Here is a 12,320-nt window from a genome sequence, read left to right as displayed (position 1 = left end):
AGGTTACAACTGTGCCTGCATATAAGCAACAGGTGTGTTATCTGTTATCACTGAAGTTGGTGTGTGTCCATTACTGAAGCACCACTTGGATGGAAAAGTACCTATCAGCTTTCTCTTTCTCTGGAAAAGCTTTGAGGAAACTCACTCAGAACTTGATTTCACCTTTGCACGGTAACACCTGTATCCTCTTCCTTTAACCACCAGGCATGTGAAGAACCCTCATTAGTAGAAAAAAGCTTCAGTTGGCTCCTCCATCTAATCAAACTACCACTCCGTTTTTTGCTAGTTTTCACAGTCAAACAACCTTAAATATATTTTCTGTAGCTTCTGTTATTGATATGACTGAGTTGCCCCTTAGGAAAACCGACTGGCATTACCCTGGGGAAGTCAGAACTTGATTTTGGGGGTTGTGTAAAGCAGGAAAATAGAACAAATAGAGTAACGCAAAAACCACAATGCTAATATACTAACTAGTGGAGAGAAGTGTATTTGCCCTCCTGACAGTTAAATCCTCTAATCAGCTCTTTCCCTCCCTATAGGAAATCTATAAATAAGAAGCCAAATTATAACCAAACATTTGCTGGGACAGTCCAGTCACAGGGACCAGACGTTTAAGCCTCTAGGCAGTGCCACCTTCTCTGAACAGTCTGCAAACACCACTTCCAAATTCTGCCTCTCCAACACCCATTTTTCTATAATTCAATGCTGACCATCTACCTTCTGCTGTAAGTCTTTCTTTAGATATGTTAATATCATCTATTAGACTACATCAAGTGCCACTCTTCCTGCTTTCAACCTGAAAAAGACAGACATCTTTTAAGATGTCTTTGAGATGTCTGCATCTTTTAAGATGCAGAAAACTGAGCTCACCTATTGTGTGATTTTATTAAGCCAATACAGCTGAGTTCTGCTGGTGGTACCAACATCATACCACATACACTCCCCCACCTCCACCCACCCCGACACCCTCTAATCACTTTTGCTTTGATAGCTCCTAACTTGGACTTCATTCCCCACCATATTCAGTGACCTCTCTACAGTTCCCATTCTTCTGTATTTCACTATGGCAATTGATACAATTTGCCACCCATTTCTTAAAAACTTTCCCCATCACTGGTTTTAACAAAGCCTAAAAACTGTTGATTTTGCTCATTAACTTTTTTTAAAATTTATTTATTTTTGGCTGTGTTGGGTCCTTGTTGCTGCACGCAGGCCCTCTCCAGTTGCAGCGAGCGGGGGCCACTCTCCATTCAGGTGCACAGGCCTCTCACTGCGGTGGCCTCTCCTGTTGCGGAGCACGGGCTCTAGGCATACAGTCTTCAGTAGCTGTGGCACGTGGACTCAGTAGTTGTGGCTCGCAGGCTCTAGAGCGCAGACTCAGCAGTTGGGGCACACGGGCTTAGCTGCTCCACAGCATGTGGGATCTTCCCGGACCAGTGTTCAAACCCATGTCCCCTGCATTGGCAGGTGGACTCTCAACCACTGCACTACCAGGGAAGCCCTGCTCATTAACTTTAAATTGCTCCACAGTACCTATGGTGGTTAAGCGTCCAGGTCCTAGAATCAGATAGACATGGATCCAAATCCAAGGCTCTACTTCTTACTAGCTATGTGCCCACGGGAAAGTTACTCCTTTAAACCTTTTTCCTCCACTACAGAATGGACATAATGACATAACTGGCTATTGAGTGCTTAGCATAATCATCTTACTCTGGCACAAAGTAATCACTCAATAAATATTAATTATTACCTTTGTGTCCTAATTCTCCTGCCATTTTATTCTTCTCTTTCTACCTTGAAGAATTCACCATCTCAAACAGCTTTGACTAATAATGCAATTAAGTATATTCCTGAAGTTACTGTGGCAGGATTAAACCTTTCATCCTCTTCATCAGTAATAAAGAAAATCATTATTTCTAGATTTCACCAATATCTAAGAAATAACCTGCTGAAAACTGATTTCATTTTCATACTCTTTCTTAAAGTACTCATTTCCCTTGGCCTCTGCAATACCACACTTTAAGATTTTTCTTCTCTGGCCATCTCTTCTCAGACTCTACTGCCAGCTCATCCTCCTGCAACCAGCCTCTAAATGTTAGTGTTCTAAAGGGAAAGCCTAATGGTTTTCTTCATTTCTCATACTGTAGTCTCTCCCTTGGCAATCTCATGCTTCATCATGGTTACAACTGCAATCTATAAAGAAGTAAATGACTTCCACATTATCTCTAGTGCAGACTTCTCCAAGTTCCAGATCCCCTATATCCAACTGCCTACTGACATCACCATGCTATGACAAAGCAACTTAAACTCCATAGGTACAAAACTGGATTCATGGTCTTCGTGGGTTCATGATTCCATGATCAACCAAACCTAGCTCTTCTCCAGTATTTTTTTTTAGTGAATGAATGGCATCACCATCCATCCAAGCTGCATAAGGCAAAATTCTAGAAATCTAGAAGTTACCCTTTATAACTCCTCTTCCTCCCCTTCCAAATTTAATCTATTCCAATTTCCATTAAGTGGATATTGCTGCATGAATTTCAACCTATTTTTTACACTGATACAAAAATAATCTCCCTTGCTGACTTCATTCCTCCACTACCCATTTTATCACTATCATGCCAAGGTCTCTATCAACTGAAACTTCCCCACCTTGCCTGTTCATCCCTCCCTAACATCTATCTCAACAATCAAATTTCTTATTTCTTCTAAATATTCTACCTACTCAAGCCACAAAAAAAATCTACTTTACAATTTCTGCATATGATTTATTCTTTCCCATTCCTCTTCCCTATCCAAGTCATGTCTTTTTCTCTCTCAAAACTCTTCTTAGAATCCTTCATTCGTTCATTCGTTAATTCAACCCAATATCACTCCTTACTAGGAAAATAAATAAATAAAGTTACAGATTCAGGGTCACAGTTTATTCAGCCCAATAATCTGTCTTTGACAGAGACACCAACAGAACACATACAGTTTTCCTCCCATAGTCCTCAAAATCAGTTATTACCCTAATATACTAATTATTTCCTCTATATTAAGCACTGCATCTTTCAACATACACATATTTTATGTCTTTCATGAACAAGTGTGTATTTTCAGCCTTTTCTACTTCACAAGGTTATAAACTTCACAAGTTTAACATCAACCATATAAAACTGACTTTTCTTTATTTGTTCCGAATTTCCTCTCAAGCACCTCAAGGTAGTCCTCCTATTTTAGCATTTTCTGACTTGGTGAACAAGCTGGTAGTTTTTTCACCCATATCACTTGTGATTTTAAAGGAACACAAAAATAAATACAGCATGCATCACACCCTTACACTCTGCTTACAGGGCATGATCCAGCTATATTCATATCTGTATTCCTGTTTCCGTAATAATGTCTCATGAAGAGAAGGTGCTCTATACATGTTCAACAAAATTAAAGGAATTCTGCTTAGGCCTGATGTTGTGTTCATGAATGCCAAAAGAAGTAGAACCTCTCAAATACGTTAACTCTGCTTCTGTTCAATAAAAATAATATTTGGGCTTAAAAAAGGTAGAAAGAATTGGTGCCTAGTATAGGTGAGGACACTGTAACAGAGCACCTTGCTGCTCTTAACGAACTGAAGCTGCTCTTCGATGTGATCACCGAACCACTGCCAGCGGAGGAAGCACAGAGACCCAGAGGGCTGCCAAAGACTAGAAAAGAGGAAATAAATGTAGGCCTGATTTAAAAAAAAAAAAATTAGAAAGAATTGACAACAGTCCAGTATACTCAATGCCCATCCTTTTCTAAATTCAAATTATTTAAAAAATAGCTTCTAATCACTTAGAAAAGAAAACGTTAAGCATTTGTGGAACCAACCTATGTTATACCAGACTAATTAATTTCCTTTCTTTTTTTTTTTTACGAAAGTATCTTTACAGATGGACAGACATCACACATCAAAAAGATGTAAAAGTAGTATGTTGGTAGAATTTTAACAAAGTATTTGACCAGGTTCTCATTACACCCATATGGATAAGATAAACAGAAGATGGATAACGGTACAATTAGGTAGTGAGGTAACTGTTTAACGACCATAACAACAAGTGCTCATTAATGAATTGTTATCAACCTGAAGGGCAGTTCAGGACTTTCATCTGTGGCCTTTCCCTGTTCAAGAATTTTACCAATAAGAGGAAAATATATCTAAGGGATCAGTGAGTACCCATATCCAAATACACATAAATAACTGTGAGATAGGCAAGCGCTGTAACTTATGCCACAAATGTAAAACAAACACACAAACAAAAAAGAGGCTTAATGGCTTAGTTCACATCAAGCTTAGTTCAACCTGACAGCAACAAGCTCAATATGATGTGGAAACAAGAAAAACTAATGTGATGCTAGCTGCAGCAGTAGTATCTCAAACACGGGTGACAGCAGTCCTGCTTAACTCTGGACAGATCAGACCACAACTGGGATATGCTGTACCCTTCTATGGGTCACTGTCTTCAAAGGATCATAACCATACTGGCACATGTTCAGAACAGAAAAACCAGGAAAAAAAACTTTTTAACAAGTCTACAGAGTAAAACAAATGTGGCAAAATGTTAACAGTTGTTAATCTAGGTGTGTAACACTACAGTGATCCTCTTTCAGTGTTGTGCATGTTTGAAATTTTTCAAAATAAAAAGTCTGAAAAAAATTTTTAGAAATATATAATGTTCAATTAATATAAATAAGGATCTGCTATGTACTGCATCTCTTGTTGGAAGCCATTTTTTTCTAACCAACAAGGAAAAAATAATTTTAATTTAAGATCACTTTGAGAATTTGTGTCCTAAATAAGCACTCCAAACCCCTCTACTATAACGTTATGTGGAAACTAAGTTTAGAATATATTTCTAAAAAGAAATAATTCACCAGATACAGTAGGCCAAATACCATGAACTAATCAAATTATGAAATTGATTAAATGGTTCCTTAAATCCATTTTAAAAATCACAGGCGGGATAAACGTAGAGAAAGGTCTAGACCATTTACTTCTATAAATTGGTTTAAAATTATTGAAGCTTATTTTCATTCATTTTATTTTTTAATTTTAAAACACTCTCTAGAATACACTGGCTCTATATGCTGGAACTGGGTATTCAAACAGTTCACCCGTCCAAACTGTTAATATTAACTTCTTGGAAGCAGTCCCTCACACTTTAGCACTTTCTCAGTCTGGATACAAGAAATGGGCTACGATTGGAATTCCAAGGGCTCCCTTTCTTTTAAATAGCAGCCTGTTAAGACAAAAGTGATAAAAAGACGGGAGCATCTTTTAACCACCAGCCCCGAAAAAAGGCTTCCCCTTCGGTTGTCGTCAACTCTGACTGCTGTCGACCCTTTTTCAACACACTGCCTGGTAGTTTCGGTTGAAAAACGAAATGGAAAAAAAAATTTTTTTTTAATATATACATGTCCCATTTTCCTGGGGCAGGTAGATAGATCCCCTTTTGTAGAAGTGGCTAAAGCTAGGCTCCCCACGGATTTCATCTCGTTGCCAAGGCAGCGCCGACCCGACTGGTCCGGCACGAGGGCAGTTCCCGCCGCCCGGACCCCAGGGCGGCCCTGGCCTGCGGCAGAGCAGCCCCGGCCCAGCCCGGAGCCCCCCAGGCCGCAGAGTCCCTGCCGCGACCCCGGACGGCCCGGCGGGCGCCCCGGGACCGCGGCGAAAGGCGGGGACATGAGGTTCGACTTACAGTGACACCATCCGAGGTGACAGCACCAGTGCAGCTTGAAGCACTTGCCGTGGCTGTGCGTGGCACAGATTGAGAGCCCGTCGCACGGCTGGAAGTCGGGTCTGCGGGCAGCGCAACTCCGCGCCAGGGCCTGAGCCTCGTCCACTTTCTCGCTCTTCCAACCGCGCTCGGGCGCCGGCGCCGCGGCCGCACACATTTCCTCTCCCTCCGCGGAGCCGAGACCCGGAGCTCAGGAGGAGCGGCGTCTGGGCGGGCAGGAAACCGAGCCGGCTGAGGACGCGGGAGGGCGCGGCGCGAGCTGGGAGTCACGCCACCGCTTGGAAGTGGCGGTGGCGGCGGCGGGAGCGCAGCAGCCCCAGGTTAGCACAGGAGCCGCCCCGGGCGCGACCGGGGTCTGGGCCTGCCGCCGCCTTCCCTCCCTCCGCCGTGGCGCGCACCGCGCCCCCACGCGCACACGCACGCGCACACGCCGACCCCGGCAGACGCCACGAGTCCCTCCGCCAACCCCGCCTCCTCACACACGCCGGGGTTGGGTGCTGGGTCGTTGGCGTCCCCCGCAGCCGCCGCACACTCGGTCTTCAGAGGCTGAGCCCGACCGACGGAGGGCCGTTAGGAACACACCCACCTCGGCGGCTCGGTTTTTACACGCAGGCCAGCTTCCAGGAACACTTCCCACACTCAGTCCCCACACACACTCCCCTTCGACACACACGTCCACAATCCGCAGAGGGCTCTGCACGCTGAGGACACGCCCTCCCAGACGTCCAGTGGGCTGGTCCCTGCGCAACTGGGAGCAAGGCTTTCTCACACGCACAGCCTCTCCCCACGCGCACCCCACGTTGCCCTCGTACACATCCCCCAGAGGGTCTGGGCACCCAGGCCCCTGGGGGCGCGTGCAAATACGCACGCAACAGACGCGCGCTCCCCCGGGGCTGCCTCCTGCTGCCAGCAGGGCCACTGGGGCGCACGTCCCGGGCCACGCACAGCCACCAGCCCCTCGCGGCCCCTGGTAACCATCGCTCGCCCAGGTCTCAGCCCGAGGCTGCAGCCCCGCCTTGCTGAGGGGGAAAGTAACCAAGCTGGGTGCCGTGGTGTGTGTGTGTGTGTGTGTGTGTGTGTGTGTGTGTGTGTAAAAGAGATGCACGGGAAGTGCGATGCACGGGACTGGTATGTGGAATGTGTTGCGTGTGTGTATTTTGGCGTGTATGTGATGTGTGGGCGTGTATGCTTGTTATGTGGATTAGGTGTGGTGTGTGTGTGTGTAATTGGATGTGTTGTTAAGTGAGTACATGGTACATGTGTGGTGTGCATGATGCCTGTGACTGTTATGTGAACTGTGTGATATGAGGTGTGTATACACGTGTATGTGGCATGGATGCATGTGACCAATGTGGAGTGTCAGTGGTGTGTTTATGTGTGGTAGGGTATATGTTCTGTGTGTGATATTCGAGTAGCTGAGTATGTGTGTATCCATGTGTACGTGGGGTGCGGTGGGCACGGTTGTTACATAGCATGTGTGTATGTGTGTGTGGTATGTATGTGGCAGTGTGGTGCATATGACTGGCATATTGAGTGTATGTGTGCGGTGTATGCAGGTGGAGTTGGGTGTGTGCAGTATGTGTGTTTGTGGGCATACAAACAAGACTCGTGTTTGCCATGGACTCTGTGCCTTTGTGTGTTAATGCCCACCCTGGCCAGCAGGTGTAGCTGGCCCTGAAGGTGACTGCAACTCTCCCACCCAATCAGCTTGCCTTCTTCCCTCTTGAGGACAAGTTGCTCCAAATAGATTTTCCATGCTAGGCTCCGCTGCTGAGAGCCCACCCCGGGCAGGGTTCAGTGAAGAGAAAACAAACCATTTGCTCCCGGGGAGCACAGTTGGGAATTAGCGTTTCCCTGCAACAAGGCCAGAACCCAGCCTTGAACACAGAAAAGGAGGGGACCTCCTCTTGCTATTTGCCAAACATTTTTCAGAGCAGAGGAAAATGCCTGTAATTGCCAAGGTTCAGGGAACAACAACAAAGCCTTTCAGTACAAATGCTGTGTGGGAACATGTTTATGCCCAGGTCCACCTTCTCCATCACTTTATTCCTTTCCTGCTTTGCACTGACAAGGAGACTCATCATGGTTTTGAAATAACCAAATTCATCTTCAAGCTTTGAAAATCCTCACTGCCATAAGCAATCTTCCCTTATATTTAACCTTGGCTTAAGAAGGGAAATGTAATTTGCATATGTCTGACTCTAGTGAAGGCTTCATTTATTAGGGGCTGAAGAGAGACAATTTGGTGGCAAAGGTATTTTCAAGAAAGGTATGAATCAAAATCTCAAAATATGGTTCCCTCCAATAACCTAACACTGAAACAGTTATAAACATGAAGCATCATATCTTCAGCTACAGCCCCAGGCGTCCCTCTCCCCCACCAAAAAAAATCCTAAGGAAGTACATCCCTGACTTATAAAATTTCTCCATCCCTGCTGTTAATTTCACAGTCTGACCCACCTCAGAATAACATGAATAAAAGGAAGGAAAAATTTAATCCAAGAAATTCATAATCCATTACTGCTGTAGCAAGCCAAACCAGAATTTTTCGAAAAGGGGATTCCCATCTCTCCTACCCTATTTTTCTCCTTCCCCAACCCATAAATTCACTCTAATACTGTCCATGTTATATAAGGTTTTATAACAGAATTCTTTCAGTAACTAGTATTTGAACAGAATCCTTCCACTGGCTTTTACTCTAGGGTGAACCATATAAGATTCTACTATATGAAATCATGCCATCTTAGCTAGTGAAAAATGAGCACAAGAAGTAATGTGTCATATTGAGGAGGCAAGGTAAATTACCCAAATACCCTACTTTATGTTAGCCATATGATTTGAAGCTGAGAAGCCTTTACATTTTCTATAACATAAAATTCATTCCATTCCCTTGCCCTAAAGATGTTATTAACCTCTATTGTCTGCAGTGGGACGGGAGGAGGTATATGTGCTGTGACCTGTCAAACGTGTATACACACAGCCTTTGGAATGTGTTGTCGGGATATAAGCTTTTTTTTTTTTTTTTTTTTTTGCGGTACGCGGGGCTCTCACTGCTGTGGCCTCTCCCGACACGGAGCACAGGCTCCGGACGCGCAGGCTCAGCGGCCATGGCTTATGGGCCCAGCCGCTCTGCGGCACGTGGGATCTTCCCGGACCGGGGCACGAACCCGTGTCCCCTGCATCGGCAGGCGGACTCTCAACCACTGCGCCACCAGGGAAGCCCCATCCATAAATATTTAAACATCTATTTCTAAATGAACTTTTAAAAACCATAAGTCACAATACAATTATCACATAGCAGGATACAATTTGACCATAAGTATGAACTTGTTCCATAGCTGCTGACCACCTATCCGGCTCCCGTTTAAGAATGCTGCTGCCTGGAATTTTCCTCTTTCCTGTCTCTTTCTCTCCTGCCTACCTCTTTAGCTTATCTGCCACTTCCTCAAGTTTTCTCTGACCAACCCAAACTAAGTTATATACACATTTCCTTTGTATCACTTAACTCAACTTTAAACACATAATTAAAGAAGGAACTATTGAACTAATGTCTTTCCTCATCCCCCCTCCTCTGCTACAAACTGTAGGCTCCTTGAGGGCAGGAACATGGCCTCTGTCTTGTTCACCATATTGTTCCCAATACTTAATGCAGAGAATAAGTCATTGAAGTAGTGGAAATTATTCCATCTCAGACTCCCAAAGCCTGGAAAAAGTCCGTCTGTGGTAAATTGTTTGTAAATGCGTGTGAATAATTCCTATAATTACTTTTCCTGTAACCATATCCTTGAATATTTCCCTCCCGCAATGATTCTGAGCTTAGCTACGTGTATTAGTTAGCTATTGCTGTGTAATAAATCACTCCAAAATTAACACAACACAGCTTCTGTGGGTCAGGACTCCAGGCATGACTTGGCTAGGTCCCCTGCTTCAAAGTCTCTCATAAGGCTACAATGAAGGTGTGGGCCAGGGCTGCATTCTCATCAGAAGGTTGAACTGGGGAAGGATCTGCTTCTAAGATCCCTCAGTGACTAGTTTGCAAGGATTTGATTCCTTAAAGAACTGTTGGGCTGAGGGTCTCAGTTCCTCACTGGTTGTTGGCTGGAAGGTACCCTCAATTCCTTGCCACATAGACCTCTTCATAAGTCATCTTGCTTTACCAGAACAAGCATGTAAAAAGAGTCAGAGAGTGTCAGTCTTTTATAACCTAGTCTCAGAAGTGATATCCCATCATTCTTGCCATATTCTATTCATTAGAAGCAAGTCAGTAGGTCCAGCCCTCAAACAAGGGGTGGAAGTTACACAAGGACATGAATATCAGGAGGCAGGAATCATTGGGAGCCATTTCAGAAGCTACATACCACATCATGTGAATTGCTTTAGCCAACGGGAGAATAGAAAACATGCTTAGCAAAGATTTCCAAAGGACATACTCATTGGGATTTGCCCTTTCTTTCTGTGCTTGAAACTGTGAGACCAACATGTATACAAGCCAGAGCAAGCCTGCTGGAGGGTGAAATGCCTTGTGGAGGAGAATGGAGGTGCCCCCAGTTGACAATTCCCAGCCAACCGTCTATTAACCACTAGAAGCATCAGTGAGGCTATACTAGATCATCCTAGACCAACCAGCTGATCCCAGAAGCATAAGAAAGTCCGGTAGAGCTCTGCTGAGCCAGTCTTGAACAGAACAACCACAAGGACACACCACAGAATCAGGAGCTGCATAAAACAGTTGTTGTTTCAAGCTGCTAAGTTTCGAGTAAGTAGTTTCTTACAGAGTAAAGCTAACTGATACACCCCCCAATTCTCTCATGTTGTAGGCAAATAATTGAGTATTCAAGAGGCGAAGTGACTTGCTCAATGTCACAGTGCCACAGGCACAGTGGGACAAGTTCTCTAGGACTGGGCATCAGAACAATACAGATGGTTCAAGTCTAAGCTCTGTTTTTTTTCTGGCTTGGAGACCTGGGCAAATCCTTTATGCTTTCCGGGGTTCAGTTTCTTTGTCAGCAAAACAAAAAAGAAGGTTTTCCAGAACATCTCTTAGCACTTAAAACTATGACCTGTCCACTTAGCTAGGGTTAGAATCCTTTTGGGTTCAGATGTCATTTGTGAATAGTCAGATAGTCCCTTCTTATCTGATTGCACATATTTGTCTAATGCTAATGTAAGTTTTGTCTACACACACCAACCATTCTGAACACTTTGATAAATCGAGTCATTACAAATCAGTTACTTTTTGGTTGCTTGATTGAACCAAGCAACTAATTCCACCGTGGTTATAAATAACCTGCTAGTAATTGGTCAATTTGTCATATTAAAGCAATTAGAATGATGAAATGGATGGAGAAGCCCTTCCAAATGAGGTGCAACAAAATTAGAAGTCTTCTCCGGGGAAGGAGGATGCTTATTTAGCATTGCTGCTGGCATAATTCAGACCCTCATCATCCCTTTCGGTGTAAAGGAAAAACAGCAGCTTTGGAATCAGACAGAATGGAATCAAAGTTCAGCTCTACTACCACCTAGCTGAGTGATCTTGGACAAGTTATTTAGCCTTATCTCTTATTATAATTATAATTATATTTATTATATATAGATTTATATATATATATTATATATATAAATATATATAAATATATATATATAAAAATATATAATTATATATATATTATATATATATATAATTACATATATATATATATGATATAGGAATTATAATTCCTATATCATACACCTGCAGTAAACACTAAATATGATAACATGTCAAGAGGCTAGCACAATATCTGGCACATTGAAGAGCCTTAATAAATATTAGTCTTCCTCTGGCTTCCCTGTTGGCACAGTGGTTAAGAATCCGCCTGACAATGTAGGGGACACAGGTTCGATCCCTGGTCTGGGAAGATCCCACATGCCACAGAGCAACTAAGCCTGTGTGCCACAACTACTGAGCCTGTGCTCTAGAGCCCGCGAGCCACAACTACTGAGCCCACATGCCTAGAGCCTGTGCTCCACAATGAGGGAAGCCACTGCAATGAGAAGCCCGCGCACTGCAACAAAGAGTAGCCCCTGCTCGCAGCAACTAGAGAAAGCCCATGAGCAGCAACGAAGACCCAATGCAGCCAAAAATAAATAAATAAAATAAAATAATTTAAAATATATATATATATATATTAGTCTTCCTCTTCCCAGCACCTCCAAATGCCCTCCATGTTTATAGACTCTCTATGTCCAGTCCTTCCTTCATGATGCTGAGAAGACATTTCTCTAAAACAAACCTGATCAGAGCATACATGGCCTAAATACCTTTGACGCTTCTCACTGCCTACCGAACAAACTCCAAACCTTTGTAGGCTATACAAAGCCCTCCCCACCTCTTCTCCAGCTGCTCTTCCCCATGCCTCCAAATCTGTACCTTCCCCAGATGGTGGTTTTGTTTCTGGACGTGTAATACACTTTCCTGCCTGCCTCTGTGCCTTCCCCCATTCTTTTCTCTTTGCCTAGAATTGCCCGCCCCCTCCCCCCATTTATACATGAGAAATGCTCCCCTTTCCTTCAAATTCTAGCGTG

At 43.8% G+C, this 12,320-nt stretch overlaps 1 protein-coding gene across 1 annotated transcript in view; it reads right to left on the bottom strand.

Annotated features, from left to right (window-relative positions):
* Nucleotides 1-5,926, bottom strand: part of LOC309962595 (UPF0524 protein C3orf70 homolog) — a gene marked incomplete at its 3' end in the record, with an annotated part of 98,843 nt that extends 92,917 nt beyond the window's left edge. Inside the window, exon 1 of the mRNA XM_082840468.1 lies at nucleotides 5,718-5,926. Within this exon, the coding sequence (XP_082696594.1) occupies nucleotides 5,718-5,913 (196 nt within the window). The 5' untranslated portion in view covers nucleotides 5,914-5,926. The remainder of the gene's footprint in view (nucleotides 1-5,717) is intronic.
* Between the last annotated feature and the right edge of the window lie 6,394 nt (nucleotides 5,927-12,320).

This window comes from Leucopleurus acutus (genome assembly GCF_964270905.1).
Source record: "Leucopleurus acutus genome assembly, chromosome: 5".
NCBI lineage: Eukaryota > Metazoa > Chordata > Mammalia > Artiodactyla > Delphinidae > Leucopleurus > Leucopleurus acutus.
The sequence above is the reverse complement of the archived record's forward strand: the minus strand, read 5'-3'. Positions and strand labels throughout refer to the sequence as shown.